General features: G+C 41.8%; 2 protein-coding genes across 4 annotated transcripts in view; both read right to left on the minus strand.

Moving 5' to 3' along the window:
• LOC138636354 (cytohesin-1-like) overlaps window positions 1-1835 on the minus strand; it is a 19309-nt gene extending 17474 nt beyond the window's left edge. The window contains exon 1 of one of the 3 annotated variants that reach the window (XM_069724333.1): window positions 1412-1822. In XM_069724333.1, coding sequence (XP_069580434.1) covers window positions 1412-1499 — 88 coding nt within the window. In that variant the 5' untranslated portion in view covers window positions 1500-1822. The other 2 variants (XM_069724335.1, XM_069724337.1) reach the window with 2 other exon arrangements.
• A 4070-nt stretch (window positions 1836-5905) lies between these two features.
• timp2a (TIMP metallopeptidase inhibitor 2a) lies at window positions 5906-19278 on the minus strand. The gene is made up of 5 exons (XM_069724330.1): window positions 18846-19278; window positions 12095-12195; window positions 11877-11985; window positions 9204-9328; window positions 5906-8037 (listed from the first exon to the last, which is right to left on the minus strand). The coding sequence occupies exons 1-5, from the start codon at window positions 18973-18975 to the stop codon at window positions 7840-7842; spliced, it is 663 nt and encodes a 220-aa protein (XP_069580431.1). The 5' UTR covers window positions 18976-19278; the 3' UTR covers window positions 5906-7839.
• Between the last annotated feature and the right edge of the window lie 1120 nt (window positions 19279-20398).

The raw sequence follows: 20398 nt of genomic DNA on the forward strand, positions 1-20398 counted from the left end.
TAAACTTGTAGCTGTGTTATTCTATCTAATTTTAAAAGCTTAATGAATCCAGTTTATATTGCAGTTGTTTGTTATAAAGTTAGTTTAATCAAACTGTTTCTATTTTTTGTGCGTATCAAGCAATTAACGCATCGAAAATCTGAAGTGTATATTACTCCATCGCAGATATACTATTAGGCTGGAAACAACCGTTATTATAATTATAAATACATCTAAAAATGTACTTGTTAATTGAAGAATTTGCTTCCATTGTTTGACCAACAGTCAAAAACCTCAATGATGTTGCTTCTACTATGGAAAACATACAAATATTCACGTGGAAAGCCTTAAATCAGCGACATGATGTTATTTTGCTGAAAAGATCCTTCATCAGAATTGGTGCCAGTTAATTTTCATTTCAGAGAGGTTGGGTTGGGTGAGAAAATAATGAAACCTCCATGAATAATGGAAACCAGTAGGGGCCTGTCACTATAATATCACATTAATCTGGCCATGGCTAATACTTTTGGCAGCTAAATATAAAGATATAATTGTCAAAGGGAGCTACAGTAGCCTATTGAGTGAATGTGCTTCACAGCTAAATGGTTTATCTGTGAAATCGTCCCTGTTGCAGGGACCTCGAGGCTTGTGGCATAAAAATAAAAAAGAAGAAGAAGAAAGAAGAGGAAATTACAAGTACATCTAGATATAGGAGGAACATTCATTAAAAAATTTAAAAAAACAAATCCCAAAAAACAACCTCCAAGACCAATGGAAATAACCAGTGTGAGTACCTTTCATTGTGTAATAATAGCTTTTGAATGAGCACACTGACACAGTGTGAAAGCACCTGCACAGAGGGAGAGCAGTGGGCAGTGATGGAGATTATGTCACTCCAGCACCCACTGGAGAGGAGGATCCAGGACCAGACGATGATGGGTGTGCGTCATGTTCTCAAGCCCACCATCTCACACAAACACACGCGCGCGCGCACACACACACATGACTCATGTGTGTACATGAACACAGAAATGTCAGAAACACAGCATAAAACACACACACACACACACACACACACACACACACACACACACACACACACACACACACACACACACACACACACACACACACACACACACACACACACACACACACACTCTCTACATAGCGCTCTGGGTCTTGATAACCTAACAGAAAATCACCACGGCAACTGAACACTGATAGCACTTTGTGCCAGTCTTGCTCTCCGTGTCTCATTGTGTTTGTCCGTCACAGACTCACATAAAAGCAACATTAAAAAAAAACCCACAAAAAACTGGAATAACAACAATTGATTCACTTTTTTTTTTTTTTTTTTTTTTTAAACCAAAAATTTAAAAGCTCATACTCACTTCACACATTTCAATTTTCGGATTCTTGAAGGATTTACCTGTGGCTGCAGCAGGTGCCCCCGGTCGTACTGTAGGACACAAAAATGCCTGGAAACTGGACGCACACAGCTCACTCACAGTCCCCATCACTACACTGTGTGTATTCAGGAGTTTGTGACAGAAACGACCTTTCAGTAACAGTATCCTCCCGGCATCTCTTCGCTTTTACATCCCCTTTAAGCCAGCGTCATCCTTCGCCAAAAAGGACCTCAGTTCCTTGGAAAAGCCCGGCTTCAGTGTTTTCCCCTCCCGACAGCCACCAGACTCTGACAAACTCTCAGAAATATACTCTCTGCTCTACTCCCTCTCTCTCCTCCCTCCACGCTCTTGATCACACACTTGACCTCACTCTTGAATTCAGCCTCACGCACTCGACACTTACACTTCTGCGCGCGCGCACACACACACACACACACACACACACACACACACACACACACACACACACACAAAAACCTGCCGCTATATGATCGCTTTATAAGTGATACAACAAAAGAAACAACCTCCACATGGAGGCACATTCTGCATATAGATACGCACACCCACTGCTGTGTCACTTTGAACAGTTGTTAAAGTATTCTTGGAAGTGATGACAAATGTACACACACATGCACACAACCTCGTATCATCCTGCTCGACACCCCCACACACGCACCGGAGCCCAGTTTAGTTTAGTCAGAGCTGAGTATACGTACACATATCAGAAGTGGAAGAAATACCGGTACCATATATGTGCTTTAAAGGCTCTACCAGCAAAACAACATTTTCATTTTAGGGTCTTTAAATCTACTATTTTGTTAGTTTTACTGTTGTAAAATGTGCAGTTTCTATCTGCCTGTTTTAAAGCGATCATAAAAATTAAGCACAAAAATTGAAGTACTTTTTATGGCTATTATGCACCTATAATTGTGTTTGCCTTCAGGCTCATTTCAGCTTGATTTAGAAGTTTTTACTGCTGGGAGTTAAATGGTTAAGATGAAAATACATTAATTTTGAGACAGCAAATTGTAAGATAAGATAAGACATTATTAATCCCTCAGCAGAGATATTATACTTTCAGACTATATTTATGGTCACAGCTATTTTGTTGGGGTTTTTGTATCAAGAGCAATAATACTTTGTAAATGAAATAAATGACAAACAGGATAATTGTAATGTTTTGTTTGATGAATGGAGGTCTAATGGAGAAGTAGTAATGCCTCTACTTATTATTCTCAGTACAAAGACATAAACACACGATTTAGCGGTATTAATGTCAGCAGCAACCATTTGAGTATCAGTATCAGCAGCAGTAGAAGCAGTGGGTCTGATTACAAGGAAGAAAAAGGGGTTTTCATATCGTGCATATGTCAGAGCAACAACTAAATGCAAAAATGTGTGAAAAATGTCAGCAGTTGTCGCAGTGTTAGAGGCTCCTTGATACTACCGCTAAATATAAACTGCATCCGCCATAAAGCACCAGTGACATTATTCAGACTGAGTGAGGTTGATATCCAGGCTTTTTTGTTTAATAAACAACATCTCCTCTTTACTGTTTGATTTTTTTTTTTTTCAAATGGTCCCATGCATGTCATGTCGTCCTACTCTGCGTGCGTCACTCCATTTCTTTTTTTTTTTCTCTCTCTCTCACTCATTAAATTAATTTGATTGTCTTCTCTCTCTCCACACAGCTGACCTCTTTCTGTTGCACTTGACCTCACCCAGGCTTGAACTTTTCCAACCACTTACGACTCCATAGTGTTTTCATCTTTCCTACTCTCTGCGCTTCTGTTCTCTGTCTCTCTGACGATGACATCGAAAAACCAGGAAAATCTGTTTAAATTCGACGCATTTTGTGGCTCGATAAGATTAAAACTCACAAAATGCAGATATGAAACTAATTCTAGAAACCAGACGTCACAGGTGGCACTGAAAAGCAGCGAAAGAGTAGGTGGTGTGATGTATTCAGCCCCAGTGAACTTCAGGTGATTTGCATATGAAATTCTAACAATCTGTTTCCACAGCGTCAGCCTTTGTCGGTCAGTGATGCTGAAAAACTGCGTACAAAGAAAATTAATTCAATCAGGTTAAAGTCCTTTGAGTTTCACTGCCTTCTGCTGCTTGTCATTTAAGGGTGGGTGGTGGTTGGGAGATTGCTGCCGTTTTCATTATATATATATATATATATACATATTTATATATACATATACATATTTATATATATTTATTTATTTATATATATTTATATATTTTTTATTTTTTCACAAATCTTTCCCTTTTTGTCCTTTACATGTGTTCCCTTTTTGTCATGTTTTCTTATATTTCTCATCACTTATTCCGATAGATCTGGAAAAGTTTATTAAAACAACAAGCGGTGGAATACGTTTTGAGAAGTGATTCTATGTAAAAAATTATCATCTTAAAAGTAGTAGTTTTGTCATTAATTGGCCTTTTCTTAAAATACAATTTTCAAAATAAATAAAATTTTTTTTTACCTTCCTGTGTGAAAGAGGCACCTTGGATGGTTGAAGTTTTTTGAAGAGGCTGCCATGTCTTCAGGTGGCCACTGGGTGGCATCACTACTACAAGGGACATTATTTATGTGGAAACATGAAATATGTAGAGCTGGTACATATTATTGATTTTATTTACATTTCAGCAGGTAAAACAAAAAGACATCAGTTGCATTATAGTTTATTAATGACTGAAATCACGTTCTATAGAGAATGTTTCAACAGATTTGGAAGGCTTGTGTCCTTTATTAATGTATTTAAAAACCTTTTAGACCATAACAATGTATTATTTCCCCTCAGCAAAAATATTGACCTGTATAATTTCACATGAAAAAAAATCTTTATCATCAATCACTGAGCATGCTGTCATAAAAAAACTCTTTAAGCCATCAATTATTAATGTTTTTTTCTTGGTTTAAAAGTGTTAAACGGTCAAATTAATCGTATACATTTTGGGTACATGTGGGTTTGACTTATGAAACGATGCCATTGACCAATTATGTAAAATACAATATGAAAAGTTAAATATTTTTAAGTGTGATGATTAAAAGCCTTCCTGTAGTAAGTAGTAAAGGGTTTAGTCTTTCTTTGATTTTGATAACTAATTTGTGACCATTTCTTTGTCCTCGTTTGGATCGGAAGTTCAATGTTAATTCCGTATTTCTTCCTTTTCGACCTCAGTTGGGCAACCAGGATTTCAACCAAACTGTTTTCACAGACCTCACGTACTCAAGAGCTACTCAACAGATTTCAAACACAAAGAGAGAAGTCAAAATCACATGTATATTTAAAAGTAGGGACAGAGGACAGACACCGACACCTTTCATCATCCCACTTCATTCAAAATTACCTAATTGACACCCTGACTCAATAACAATGGCCTGAACCTCAGGGTAAAAGCTCAGAGTAGGAAGAAGAGAAATCCCCTCTGACACCGGATGATTATTACAGAGCAGAGAATGAACAGAGATGACAAAACCGCCCAATCTGGGCTCTGCCTGCACATTTCTAAAATATTTTCCTAGTTGAGTCGATCACCACATCTACTTGCCCTTCTCCCAACACAGCCTCACTTACTCCACTTTTTCAAATATGTCCCGCACACACTTGACAACTTCAGTGGCAAATTAGCAGCATCGCAAATGAAGGCCAAGTCTGACTGCTTAACATACCGACATCACAAATGTTTGGAGGTTAAATCTGACATTCACCCACATGAATACCTTCCTCCTGATTTTTCTTTGGACAGTTACAATCAAAATTTAATGAATGATAACTACAGACAAAACAAAGAAATATTACCATTAAATTGCTGGACAATTCAATAATTAGTTACAATTTTGCTCACGGTCATAAGACTATATTTTTTGCAGGTAGTTTTTCTTCCAAAGTCTGTTGTATTTCTCAACACTTCGTCTTTGTCCATCAGACCAAATAAAGAATCAATCACACAACCGGCTCTGCACGTTTTGTTTTCACCGATTTAAACATTTTTAGTGGCATTATGAAATAAAATGACAATTTAAAAGAAAGACTGCTGGAATTACGTAACAAAACGCGTCTATTCAGACAGCTGTGATGATGTACTTACGACACAACCCCGCCGCACCCATCCATAATGCTCACAATAATAATAATGACATGCTCAGCAGGTATCCTATATATCCTGTTCACTGTCTGGTAACCAACTGGACTGACTGAAATCTTCACTTAATTATGGTGCATACTGAAGGAAAGATATGCGTCATATTTCATTGCAATCCACAGAACAATTGTCACAACATTTCACAAAACAAAACCAAACAATCAACTCCACGTCGCAGCTCGATAAAAGTCAAGGGACCTTCAAAGTGAATAAAAATAATCTTGAAGGGAACACGAACCGTCGTGACAGTCCACCAGTTTTTGATCTATTTTCCCCTCGAAACCAAAAACCGCTGACGTCACGGCGACACGGATGAATGTCAACGTGTGAGGAGAAATGATGACACACAGTCAGCGAACACTCTTTCAAACTGTTTGGTTTTTTGTTTTTTTTTATTTGATAATACTGAATATTTTGTCCTTCGCCTGGACTTACACAAAGCATCAAACACATGCACAGTCCTCTATTCACACAAGGTACCCATTTCTCATTTCTCTACACCTCCTCCAAAAAGGATGACTCGCTCTCACTCTCACGTGACTCCAGCGCAAGAGGACCTTCTCACCTCGACACTACAGCTAAAGACATCGTAGACAAAGACAGCGAAAACACACAAAAATCAAGACAGGTATAATAATAACACTGAAAAAATACAAAGTAATGGAAACTGGAAAGAGTTTACTTTTAAATTATGCCTCTAATACTCCATCATATATATATTTTTTTTGTGTTAATGTAGCTTGAGGTGTATAAAACAGCACTGTAAACTTTGATTGAGTAACTTGCTTTCTAGGACAGCGATAAAGCTTTCATTAATAACTGGAAGGAGCCGTAAAGACGAGTCAAAGCTAACGTTAAGCGGTGTAAAGACCTTATTACTCATGAAATGAACCGTCTGCGAGAATATATTGGCAAATCATGAAACTGCTGTTTGCATTTACAATCAACAGATAATACAAAGACACTGAAATAACATCCCACGAGCTCTTTTAGTTTCTCTTTCACACATAAAATCTGCAAAAAGATCCCTTATATCCAAACCTCTCACTCATCCACTTTTTTTTGTTGTTGTTTGTTTTGTTCTTCTTTCACTGCAAGTACTATTTTATCTTGTTATGATAAAGATAGCGAGAGTAAGCTTGTGAATATAGAAATCTAGGCGAAATCTGCACCTGAGGTGGATCTGTCGGTCGGGGCGAACGATAATAACGGTCACATCGGAGTGTTCAGGTTCTTGTCTTTACTGGAGCTCATCCTCAAAAAAGTGCAAATCTAGTTCTAATGCAGTAAATAATAATCCTCAAGTAACAACAAAAGTATATGCATAGGTACTGTACACAGCTACATAACATGGGAGAGGGGCTGAAGATTCGAAGAAGAAAGGAGGAGGAGGAGGAGGAATTTGGGATATTCCCGATTGGACTCTGGGGTCATTGAAGAGGCGCCGCTTTGCCTCACGAGCAGGCTTAAATTTAGAGCGCTCATCTTCACGCAGCATAGACTGGTCCAGTGAGGCCCGTGACGGTCATGGGCTTCGGTTAAAAAAAAAAAAAAAAAAAAAAAACCACCACAAGCAAAGATTTTCACCGAATGAAACCAGAAAAGATCATCAGCCATGCAAGATGAATCATGGTCTTTTTAAAAGGAAGCGTGTTGTGGGCGTCCGACGTCCCCCAGTGGCTAAACAGTTCCCAGCAGAGAAAATAATAAAACTAATAAGTGTTCGGAGCGAGGGAGACAATCATTTAAAAAAAAGGCAACTTGGAATTTGGCTTTGGAATAAAATGGAGAATGAGGTAATGAAAAGTAGAAACACGATGGGTAACGAATGATCGTCATAAGTTCGGGGGCTTGATTGGTGGAGAGCAGAGCTGTTGTGGAGCTTTGTGGGGCAGGAAGTGCTCTGTCTCACAGAGAATTTATGTCCTCCTGACGCCAGCCTCAGGAGGAAATTACATCATCACTTGACCAGTCTATGTCTCATGATGCTATTTCATGTTTTTACAGAGACGCCGTGTCTGAGAACAAGCGGAGCCTCTTCAGTGTCACCTAACGGTGAGAAAACGCCGAGGTCGAAAGCTGCCTCGCGTTCGACTGAGAGGCGGAAAGGTTGTTCTCAGACCAGCAGGTAATTTCAGTCACATTAGCGTCGCCTTTTTCTTTTCTTTTTTTTTTTTTTAATAATTATCAAAAATCACTGTGCCCGATGTTGTGGTCTTAAATTTCAATAGAATCGTTTACATTTATCTCCGTCAGGCTGTGCAGTGGGCAGTCGCGCGTGCCGCGTGGCTTAAGGGTCCTCGGCATCTAGGAACTCCTTCTTGGGTGGCGCGACGCCGCGGTACCAGGAGCAGGAGCCGTCCGCCCTCTTGACGCAGGCGTAGTGGTTGGCCTGGCGACCGTGCACCTGCTTCTCGATCATCAGGTCCGTCCACAGACACTCCTCGGGAGCCGAGATCTCGCAGGGCAGAGAGGGACAGCGCACAATCTGCAGAAACACACAAAACAATCTCCCTATACTGCACGCACAATCACTGTATTTCACACACACACACACATATATGTATTGTCAGGACTGGATACCCTCTCTGGTGGATCTGAATTAAGTTCCTGCTGAAGCAAACAGAACGACCTCGTATTGGTGATTCAAATCAGCAGACCGTTAAAAAACCTGTTGGATTTATTGTGAAGCAGCCGGAGGAAGTACGCTGTCTTTTACACCGTGATTAATGCGAACCACCGTTGTTCATAAAAAATGCCTCTACAGAACAATAATTGGATTATTTTTCTTTTTTTTTTTTGGAGGGGGGGTATGAGCAGCTGCAGAGAACTGATGACGAACTCCTCTAATAAAGTCAATAACTTGTCTTTTTCCTGTTTTTATGTGGAAAACTACACATGCTGCGTGCCGCATTAAATCAGATTTCAGTTGCTTGGAAAAAAAAACAAGTATTGACAGACTTTTTCAGTGAAACAACACAAGTCTGTTCATGTTTACAGCTCACGATGTTTGCTGTCGTATTAGACCCTTTAAAACCTCACTGGCCATCTAACAGCTGCAAAAGTAAAAAGTCTGCAGCTGCATTTTGAACAGCATCGACCACAATTTAAAAATTCTAAGACACCGATGCCACAGCAACAACAATAGTTGTTTTTAATTTTTTTTACTTTGTAATAAGAATTGATACACAGCAAAACTGTAGTTTCTTACCTTCTCTGTCGTCTGCAGGGTTTCATACTTGTGGCGAATATGATGAATATGATCACCATGTGTTGTGCACTGCTTTTGCAATTTTTTTGTAAAACAAACTAGGCGGATATTTAGGGGTAAAAGACTGGAAACAGGGTGAAACAACTACTCTGGCTCTGTTTAAATAATAAAATCTACCCATCAGCACCTCTAAAGTTAATTATTATCATATTATGTCGTGTTTGTTTAATTGGTACAATCGACGAGGACGCGAAATAAAATTTTCAATCGACTCATTAAAATCGACCTGGCTCTAATGTTTGCTGCTGTGGCCAATGTCTCGTCTCGTTCGGTCTGTTATGTCTGGATTTGTTCTGCAGAAAGCGAGCAACTGCTGCCTCTTTTCCTTTTTTCGTTTCCCTTTTTCCGGCAGATAAACCGCGCGCACACGGACGGCCCCTTACCTTGCAGTCACAGCCCATCTGGTAGCGCTGGCTGAGGCTCTTCTTCTGGGTGGCGCTCAAGGAGTCCCAGGGCATGATGTAATCACACAGGGTCACATGCATGCGCCCGCCAGCCTCGGCCTTGCCTGGAAAACAACAAGACATTTATGCAGCTTCAAAACGACAAACATGTGACAGAAAGTTCAGACGGGCCCTGGATGCGTCAGTACGAATGTTCCCGTTGGACAGAGGGTCCGAAACCGTCAACATCAGGTCACAGATTCACAGGTAACACTGATAGGATCTGCTACTGTCCTCGTGAAAAGCTCGAGTTCATGTTTCGCGCCCGAGCGGCAAGTCAAAACAGGGTGATATTCAAGCGGAGTTTACAGATCCGCCGCTATCTGTCTGCAGAGCAGCTCTCAACATGTTGAAGTCTTTACAGTATGTCCTCGCAGGCTCCACTGACTCACATTTCACTGTGACTCGTCCAACTGTTAACCCTTCAAACTGAAGAAGGGATGAATCATTTTTATTTATTTTTTAAAAAGGTGCCTGGCTCGGCAGAAAGTTAACTTTCCTTGCCACCGCTCAAGTCCTACATCTTGAAAAAGAAAAAAAGAAAAAAAAAAAAAGTCTGAGAGAGAGGAAATGCTGGCTTCAGCAGTTCCTCCTCTTACAACTCTATGTAATTAGGGGCGAGTGTTTGCGGGTGCATCTCTGTCTATGATGGAGAAACCAGAGCACGAATGACATCATGATCCTCTGCGTCTCCTCCACTCGCTGCACTGTGTCTCGTTGTGATGTTGCCTCCCTGCGCTGCGTTAAATCACAACAACAGCCACATGAAAACATCGAAGGAGGAGTTTGACATTTGGGGAAATGCCGAAGTGAGCTGGAAGTTGAAAGACAGCTACCCCCTCTCATATCTGTCTGCTTCATATAAGGCTAAACTGAAAAAAAGGAAAACAAGACTGTTGTTTGATCAATGTGTTTTTTTCTCCGCACTGCAGTAGTTAAAAATTAAATGTCTATGTCTACGGTTGGACCTATTTTTTTATTTTTTTTATTTGGATACAATCAAAACATCATTTTTTTTTTTTACTGTGTCGCTTAGCTTAGCAAAGACTGGAAACGGGGGAAAACAATTAGGCTCTCTCCGTCCAAAAAGAAATGCAAACCAGATCCTTTAAAAAGCTTTTTTAATTAACGTGCTATGTAGTCAAAACAAAGTGCGTGCTGGACTATTTTTTTTTATCCAGTCACAGCAAAAAAAAAAAAATCCAGCAAATACTTCTCGGGGTAAAATGTCTGATTGTCGTTTTTACATTTCAGTATTTTACAGATTGAATAAATACAAAACAGGAGGCGTTTTACAGGTGCTGACAGGCCGACGCTGAACGTTAGAAAAAGCTAAACTGGCTACTTCCCCTTCGTCTTCACGCTAGACTAAGCTCAGCTAACCGTCTGCTGTTTGTAGATTTATAAATGACAGACAGACACGAGATCTGTATTCCTCTTTTCATCCAAATCCGTGTTGAACTTTTTAAACCTGCAATAACAGATTTCTTTCGGTCACTTGGGGGCAGCGGAAACCAGCTGTGAACGCTGGTTTCATAACATATTAACCCCTTATTATTTGATATGGTAAAATGTCCGTGACACATGGAGCAACATTATTGTTCATTTAGAGCCCGTTTTGGCCCGCCTGATAAATATTAGTCCAATATCGACTCTTCTTTTAGCTCTGCTCTTGGTCTGGTCTAAATGTTCACCAGCTTGCTGCCAACAGCGTCTGTCTGCTGGTTGGAGCCGAGCAGGTGGCGTACACCGAGGTTTTTACAGCTTTTTCTACAGGAAAACAGTTGCCTTCCTGAAAATGACGCGACGAAGGGAGTGACACTTAAACCAAACACTAAAGTTGAGGTCAGACAGGTAAACAACGGGCGGAAATGTGTTGCTCTCTAAAAACTGAGGGGAGCAGCAGGTGATCGTTTTCTGTTACAGCGTCACCGCAAGCGACCACTTTTGCTGAGTCACGTGACACCCTGCAAATAAAATAATGACTGTAGCTGCTTTACAAATATTGAAAAATGATCCAGATATGCAGTTGTAAACAGTCAGTAAGGCAGGAAACATCTCAGGAGCTCAAGCTGTACCGCCACAGACGAGGTCACTCCCAGTCTCCTCAGGGTTTAGTCAGCAGCGTATCATTACCCATAATAACATAAACAGTTACTCCTCCGACATGCAAAACTGCCCGCTAGTCTTAGTCCGATCCCGTGTTTGTCTGCCAGGCTGTTTACACCTGCAGGTCTATATCTGATTATCTGTTTGCGACTTCCTCTTGTTTTTCTGTCTGTCTTTTTATTCTTTCACTTTTTTTTCTTTATTTTAAAATGTTGAATCTCAGTTTATCCTCCGAAAACTTAAATTACATCTTAGTTGTATAAAACAGCAGCAGTGGGTTCAACTTATAACCTTCGTAGTCATTGAAATGTAATCACGGGTGCATCTGTATCATTTACTTAAAGCTAATGTTAGTGGTCAATTACAACCTTCTCAAACAAGTGCTTTTCCTAAAATACACTGTCGGCATTGACCTCCAATGATGTGCACCTTTTTCGGATGAAATGCTCCAGATACTTTCATTACAACCAAATAATATGTGAAATGTAATATGTGATACAAAACCTGAGATCAAGTACTCCTTCTTGCCGGTGACATCCAGGGTGACACCGCAGACAGCGGACACAGGAGCAGTGAAGACGGCCTCGATGTCCTGGGTCGGCCCCTTGAACATCTGGAACAAAAAAGGGACGTGGCGTCAAAGGTCATACCAAAGGAGTCGACATCTGGGCGTCAAACCCCTCAGACTAACACACTGGGAGGCATCTGGATTATATCCTTACCTTGATTTGTTTGATCTCATACTGGATCCTCTTGATAGGGTTCCCGTAGATATCGTTCCCAGAAACCACCTCTCTCTCTCCCACCACCTTCGCTCGAATCACTGATCGGGAAACAGAGGAACATGGAGTCAGAACCAGGGCTGCAACTAACGAATGTTTTCATAATTGATCTGCTGGTAATGTTTTCCAGTACAGAATATTTAACTCTGAAATATTAAAAGATAGTGGACAAATTTTAAGAGGCTTTAAACAGCCAATCCTGATGAAAAAAAAAAGACTTTTATTTTTCTACTATCAGCTTTATCACACGGTGAGACACAATCTCAGCTTCAAAAGAGAGAAATAAGGAAAGAAGAAAATGAATCGGCAAATATTTTCATAATTGTTTCAATCCAACTTCTCCGTTTTAATCGGTTTTAACTTTTTAGTTAACCGATTATATTTGGATATTTGTTTAAGGAAAAACAAGACATTTTCATGGGCCAATTAATACTGTTTTCCGAAGTATCGTAGACCAAATGATTAACTGGAAATCAGTCGGCATATTAATCAGTAACAATGCCGACTTTTTGCTGACAGCATCATGATGCGATTCCACTAAAAGCCGAAAGACACCAAGTCCTCACTCAAAACTCAGATTCTCATTCGGCGCCTTCAGTCTGACAACAGGGCCCGAACAACCTCCGCAGCTGCCTGAAGTCTCGTGCACAAACCACAACAAAATAAGCTCAAGTAGCAGTGGAGTCAATAAAAAAAAACAAAAAAAAAACAGCTGAGGGTTTCCAGCCGTCCGACGCAACACGGGGGCCAGACACACCGACGGACTTGGCCTGCAGCACAAACCTTCCTGCTTCAAAACATGACCAGGAAACCGTCACAGGACAATAATTAAGGATTTTAAGAATGCAACGTGAAAGCTGATATACGGAAGAAGGACATGGCCAGAAGCTTGTTTCTCACAGTGTGTGTTTTTTGTGTGTGTGTGTGTGTGTGTGTTTTAATGGCCTGACTGACTTCAAGCTTCAGCTATGCTTAGGGCATTTATTCAGAATGGAAAATATGAGCAATACAAGGGGGAAAAAAACATAAAATAAGCAGGAACAGAGGACACGTACACATAGATAAACACACATACAGTCAACCGCTGTTGCTCTTACACCCTTGGGTTCAGTTTATGGCTTGGAGCAGACACAAATATGGAGGTTCGTGGCTCCCTGAGTAAATAACGTCTCTCATTCTCCTGCTCCGGCCCATTTTCATTCTTTCTGCTGGAAGCATGATGAATGCTTTCCTTGCAAACGTAACTAATAGCAGCACTAATAATTCATTACTAATCACGTATTCCGTCTATGAAATGTCAGGAATGTAAAAAATATTTACAATGATATAAAGTCCTCGATTTAGATGCCGTGTTGACTGAAATATTTGATAGATTTTTAAAATACTGCTCAATGTAGCGCATCTCATTGTCAGTTTAATTAGCAGATGACAGACAATATAATCTCCACACTTGCTCTCTCTTTTTGGCCTTGGATTTTATTTCCTAAACGTGTATTAATTTTTGCATGACACGAGCGGAGGTGGACTTCATTAAAATTCTTCATCTTAACTGAATCAACTGAGCTGCTTTCATCAATATTTTCATTGACAAATGACAACGTGTATTTTGAAAGGGCTCGATCATCGTGACAAACCGACAGCGTAATCTCAAATGATTCAGCAGTTAATCCTCGCTCTGAGCATTTTAGTATCTTTCAGCTTGTTTTGGTTGTCTGACAAACTTTTCTGTCTTATTTCACTCTACAGGCGCAAAACAGGCAGCCGGTTTTTTTTTTTTAGCCCTGTAGGCTGCTGGGTCAGATAAACTAAGTTAGTGAGTTGGTGGAGACCAAAAACAAAGCTACAAAGAGAGTGAAGTCACCTGCAGACTCAATCAGAACTACTTGTCAGATGGAAATTCTATTTCAACTACATTTATCGGGGCTGTTTGATTATTCGCGCAACTTTTTAAAACGACGACCCAACATTCACGTGCACTACAGAGGTCCCTTTAAACGCCTCACGTGAAGACTACCGGTAGCTACTCAAATTTACTAATGTTCCCTAAACGCCTCACGTGAAGACTACCGGTAGCTACTCAAATTTAGTAATGTTCCCTAAACGCCTCACGTGAAGACTACCGGTAGCCACTCAAATTTACTAATGTCATTGCCTCAAAGCAGAATCTTCCACATCTGCACTGCCATGCAGCAAAGAATCGAGAAATTTCCACGCCTCTTCGACACACTTTTTTACATTATCATCACAAGTATTTCCCATCACTCATGGTGTGAACAAGTAAGTGCAACAGTATTAATGTCTTCCTGGAGAGACTGAAAATGCTGCCCGTCATCTGCAATGATATTTCATACTCCAGCTCTCGCTCTTGCCTTTCAGCCTGGCCTCTCTAAACCAATAAAAACAGCTTTCTAGCATAACTCATCTCTGATCATTGGACTTTAAAAGGTGGTAACAGGTCATTTTTGTGTTTACAGCTTTTTATGTGGCTTTAATGGTGGCAAAATAATCAAAAATGCGAGTCTATCTAACAAAGTTTTACTTAAAAAAAGGTCAAAAGTCCCCAAGGAGTTTCGGTCAAACAGATTACACATTTGTAATTTAAATAAATGACTCCCTGAATGTTTGATTCATCGCTATTAAAAGAGGAGCAACAGATAAAAGGTTTCATGAGAGGTTTGTTGACTCAGAAAGGAACTAATTGTTTTCAGCTTGGAGCTGAAATGGAACCGGGCATCGGCACTGATAAATGGCTTCATGAAGTCATTCATCAGCGCTCAAGAGGAAACCAAGTTTCTCACAAACAAACTCCTACATTTGAGTTGCACTCTTGATGCTCATGCAAATGTGCAGCAGCAGCAGCCAGAGTACACACACACAAACACACACACACACACACACACACACACACACACACACACACACACACACACACACACACACACACACACACACACACACACACACACGCAGCAGTATACCTGGCTGGCACTCTCTCCTGCATTCCTCCCAGTTTTTCCGCTCTCATTTCCTGACCTCATTCAGAGCCACAAACTAATGAGCTAAAGAATCAGCAGCAGGATACAATACGGAGGGGGAAATAACCCTGTTATTCACGATACATTATTATGGGAGCGTATCTGTCTACCTCGGTGCTGCAGACATGTTTACTTCTCGGTTTCCCCCTGCAATAAAGCCGCAGCGGATCGTCCTGTGCAGTCTAAACAGCGCGCTGCAGAGGCGGCAGACTGCACAGCGTGACGCTAAAACAGCACAGCTACCGGGGGCCCGCAGGCGGCCGAGTTTCACCGCAGGTTGATCCCGAAGTCATCTGATCAGCAGTCGGTCCACCGGCAAGCCAGGAGCCCCCTCCATAAACCACCAGCTGACCCACATTTTCGGCTGCTCCCCTACCCTCCCGACCAGTCCGACGCTTAATGACTTATACATGCGTATCAGTTGCACTACGCAATGTTTTCCATGCAAACCCCATATGGACATACACACACACACACCACATCCTAAGTCCCCCCCCCTCCTTCTCCTCCTCTTCCTACCTCCCCCCCACTCTCTCCATTCATCCCACCGCATGACTATCCATTTCTTTTTTCATACTCCAGTGACCACCAAATCATCCCTGACGTCCTCGCTGTGGTTTGTTCAGCTCCACACGTATGTGGCCCTTCTGTTTTAACCTGTCATTTGAACGGAGACAAACCGCCCTCAAAACACAATTCCGCCGGCATCCCGTGACCTCTGGCAACATCTGCGAGCTCTCCGTGACGCAGTTACCGGAGCTGCGCGGCTGTCTCGAGTGCAGTGTGTGTGTGTGTGTGTGTGTGTGTGTGTGTGTGTGTGTGTGTGTGTGTGTGTGTGTGTGTGTGTGTGTGCGGCTGGTGGCGCAGACAGGACGAGGGGAAGAAAACGTTTTACAACAGCTGATTTTGTTTGCCCACGAAATTAAAATACAAATTACTTATTGTTATTTGTCTTTTTTTTTTTTTTTTTCTTGTAAAATAGACTCGGCTCACACCATTTTTTTTTTTTTGAACTCATCAATCTTGTTGCCAGTTTTTATTTGACCAAAGTAGATGGATAGAAGACTGATATACTGAATATACAGTGAATATATAAAGAATATTGGTTGATATATCAATACTGATAATAATGTTGGTATCGGCCTCAACATTCCAGTATCAGTCAAGCTCTAATAAAATGATTTAAAGTGCAGATTTAATTAGCAGTTAACTGTCTGAGATTTTATCTCTTTTATTTTTGATGCATCTCTTATAACATCAAATAATCACACGGTTGGAATGAATCGTATTTTGGGGTTTCTTGCCAAAGAAATGTAGCTGTGGGCACAATTTAAACACTTAACTGGCTGATATAAAGTCATCTGATGTTTTGTATTTTTTTTTTTTTATTAACTTAAATATCCTCCAAGAGTCTGACCAACTTCAATCAAAGAGTTAAACTTTGTTTTTGGAAACACCAGTTGTCTTACGATGTGTGTGAAGCACAGTTCACGCAGTAAACACGTCTGTATTTCCATAATTGGAGGCGCGTACACGCGCTGTTGTACACTTCGTGCCCACTGCTGCTTTTTGTGCAGACAGCAGGGTGACTCTGGTCTTCCAGACCGCCAACCAGCCTGAGGACAGTCTGTCTGGGCAGGGCTGCAGGGAAGTTCCCCATTGTGGGCAAACAGATTTTTATGAAAAGGAGGATGTTTGTCTCCGTACATGTATATCGCGTGTGCGATTCTGTGGAAGGTGCATGACGCTGCGCGACTTTTATGGCTTGCGGTCTGACTTGGAGCATCACTTCGCTTGAAAAACAGAAGGTGACACACAGTCGGCTGATTCCTGCCTGTACAGTGTCTGAATCAACAAGCAAAGGAGTGGGATGCAAGTCCACCAACACAAATCTCAATTGTCAGACCACATAAATCTTGACAATGTCACTTTGTTGTTGTACATGCACATTTGAGCCAACCCTGATTCTTCTTCCTCCACAGTCCTTTCTTCACCTCTGACTCTGCACTGTGTTATCTGGGTGTTTCTCTCAGCAGGCCGGGGCTTTCAGATGTGGCTTCATCCTCTGATCCACCCTGAAATCATGGCCGCACCATGACATTGGCCATTGTTGCCGTTTTAGCGGTCAGCCCGGCCATGAACGTGCATCCTCCCTCCTCTTCTGTGAGAACTGACTAGAAGCTGTACTGACTCATACACCCTTTAAAAAACAACACCAGCACACCATCCTGTCTCCGAGACCTGCCAGCTCAGCGAGAGATTGAGTCACACCTGGAAATAGAGCTGTCCTTTTGCAACGAGAAATTACACAGAGATCTTATCCACACACGCACGCACTTGTGCATGAGGAAATAAGTGTGCAAATAGAGTCAAAAGCAGGAAGAAAAGATGGAGCCACAGTAGTGAGGTCTCCAACTTTCTCGAGGATGCCACGCATATTTTTACTTGCGCTGCGAGTTTTATTGCTTTTTTCCCCCTACAATACACCCTGAACTGACAGCCATATGTCATGAGTAGCTAGGGTGTGTGAGTCTACCATGCATGGCTTCTTCAATTGTCTATTTGGGCTTTGAAAGTGTGTGTGTGTGTGTTTGTCCCTGCGCTGCACCAGAGCAAAAAGTTGGGAAAACCCCAGAAACATTCCTGTAATTCCTCCCAGCACCACCCAGCGCAGGAAGAAACTGGACAGGAATGGAATTTTTTTTTTTTTTTTTTTTTTTTGTTGAAGGAGGAGGAAAGCTCGTGGTGTGACATATTCTGTGGTTTGAGATTCAATCCCCTCGTCTCTCCTCCCCACCCCCAGAAATTTCTCCTCACTCTCTCCATCCCTTGTCCTCCTCTCTGCTCTCTCTTTTCCTCTGTGGTGCCACGTTGCCCTGCAGAAGCCAGCCTCGTCCCGGAGCTGCTGAGGGTGAAGTCTGGAGGTAAACACACGCGCTCTTTGCTCCGGAGCCGAGACATTATGCTCGGTGATGGTCCCGGACTCCTTCCTGTACCTCACACTGACTCACTCAGCAGAGTTCACACACACACACACACACACACACACACACACACACACACACACACACACACACACACACACACACACACACACACACACACACGCACACACACCGAGTCCTCCAGTTGTGGGTTTGTGGGACTACAGTGAAACCGTGAAGAGATAAATACCACAAAGTTCATGATGAACTCCTCAATGAGAGCCACAGATGCTCTTATAACTCTTTAAAGTGATGCTAAAATGAACATCATGGGGACTTTACTTTAAAATGAGCATGTGTTAGTGCATGTGTCCCTTCAATGACACCTTCAGCCCAGATTTTTTTTTTGTCCTCTGCTTCCAAAAATTGCATTTTGTGGGCTATGGTTGTCAACAGGACATTGCAAGCAGTAGGATCTGCGTGTGTCTGCAAGTGTGCAGTCTGAATGCAGTGCAAACTGTCTGGGCCATGGCCTTGAGGAGCTACACCCCCACCCCCCGCCCCCACCTCCAGGCTTTCCAGCGGTTTCGTTTCCTGCTGCCTGTAGGAGCCCATTCAAGGCGCCCCTGAGGCGGGCTGAGCGGCTGCAGAGAGCCGCTGTAGCTCCGGTGAACTGTGCAGGAGCCTGGTGCAACTGCAACAACAACAACAGTCCCCGGTTGCTGTACTCACCTACATCGGCGTTGCAGAACGCCTGTTGTGGATGTACCGGAGCGCAGCTGCATGCTTCCGCGAGCTCCTCCGCCCGCCACAGGACCAGCAGCGCGAGCGTGCAAAGGATGCCGTTAATGGAAAACGGCATTTTGGTAAACACCGAAGCGATGTCTTTTCCGCCTCTTCGTTACTGTGTGCTACGCAGATGCGTTGCAGTGTAGATCCAGCGGCTGCGTCCCCCCCCCTCCGCTTTTTTTTTTTTTTTTTTTTTTTTTAAACCGACACAAGACGTCAACAACACCGGACGGTGCGCTCGCTCTGCTCCGGTATAACGGTGAGGTCACACGGTGCAGTCTTTGCCCTCAGGAGGTGTCCCGGTTTGCTTGTCAGCAGCTGTCTGTCTGTCTGGACTGTTTTTGTTTCGGGGATTGAGGCGGTTTTATAAAGCTGCCCGTGCGACTCCTCCCCCCCGGCGGTGACAAGTGGGACCGGCAGGGGGCGCTGCGTCCTGCGTCTGCACCAACCGGAGCTCTACTGCCTCATCTGGGTGGCCAAAAGGTCCTTGAGAACGAGATGCTGGTTATTTTCAGTGTGACTGGATGCACTGGCTCTAAATTGGTCTTCTTAGTAGATTTACAGGACGATGAAAACTGGTGCTTCGAGTTTAGTGAGGATTCTTTAAAAAATAGTGCCATCGTTGTTGTTTTTTAGCCTACTGATTAACACCATTGAAACACAAGGCATAAAATTAAATCGAGAGTGCAGCGAGAAGAACAACGTAACTAATATCAAACATTTTTCACAAGACACTGTTTGTTGAAGTCTTTTTCAAAGAAGCTCTATAAGGGAACATGTAACCACAACTAAATAAACAGTACTGTGTGAAACCTTGAGGCATTTCAAGTAAAAAAAACAAAAAACAGTTTTACTTACCGTTGAATCTCATACAAAGTGCAGCAAAGCAAACATAAATATCCTGAATTAAATAAATATCCTATTTGGTGTGACTGTTTAAAACAGCACCAGTTATTTTTCTTATTTTGCACATAGTTTTTCAAGATACTTGAAAGGATCTTGGAGACCTTTCTTCTGAGGATTGAGGCTCTTCTGTCTCAACATGTAATGACTGGCTCTGTGAAGTCAGGACTTTGTGGGAGCCAAACCGTCTGATGCAGGACTGCTTGATCTTTTTTATTTAGTTTCTCTTTGATTCTTGCGGGTTTTTTTGGGCTCTTTTTACTGTTAAAAGAGTGAATTCGAGACCAATCAAGACACCTGCAGGGGTGGAGGAAGTGTTCAGATTCTTCACTGTAGTAAAAGTACTTATACCACACTGTTAAAATACTTCATTTTAAGCAAAAGTCCTTTTCTGAAAATTATACTTACATGTATACATAGTACATACAATTAAATCTGGCAAATTCCCTTCCCCAAATGACTGACATACTATTATAAATGATTACTGATGCTCTAAGGTAAGCAACATTTAACTGTTGTACATGTCTGAGGTGAAGCAAATTTTGTAACTATTCTGTGCTGGATTACAACTAATGATAAATTTTTTTTTTATA

This window comes from Brachyistius frenatus, unplaced genomic scaffold (genome assembly GCF_029030835.1).
Source record: "Brachyistius frenatus isolate BFR_SWC_R1_liver_20210118 unplaced genomic scaffold, ASM2903083v1 Contig_370, whole genome shotgun sequence".
NCBI classification, from domain to species: Eukaryota; Metazoa; Chordata; class Actinopteri; family Embiotocidae; genus Brachyistius; species Brachyistius frenatus.

Bases quoted from the DNA above. Each gene is read 5' to 3' on its own strand.
- timp2a (XM_069724330.1), bottom strand. From the start codon at position 18,975: ATGCCGTTTTCCATTAACGGCATCCTTTGCACGCTCGCGCTGCTGGTC. The intron at 12,196-18,845 runs GTGAGTACAGCA...TTTCCCGATCAG, and splicing joins GTTCTGCAACGCCGATGTAG to TGATTCGAGCGAAGGTGGTG. The intron at 8,038-9,203 runs GTAAGGGGCCGT...GTGTTTCTGCAG, and splicing joins AGATGGGCTGTGACTGCAAG to ATTGTGCGCTGTCCCTCTCT.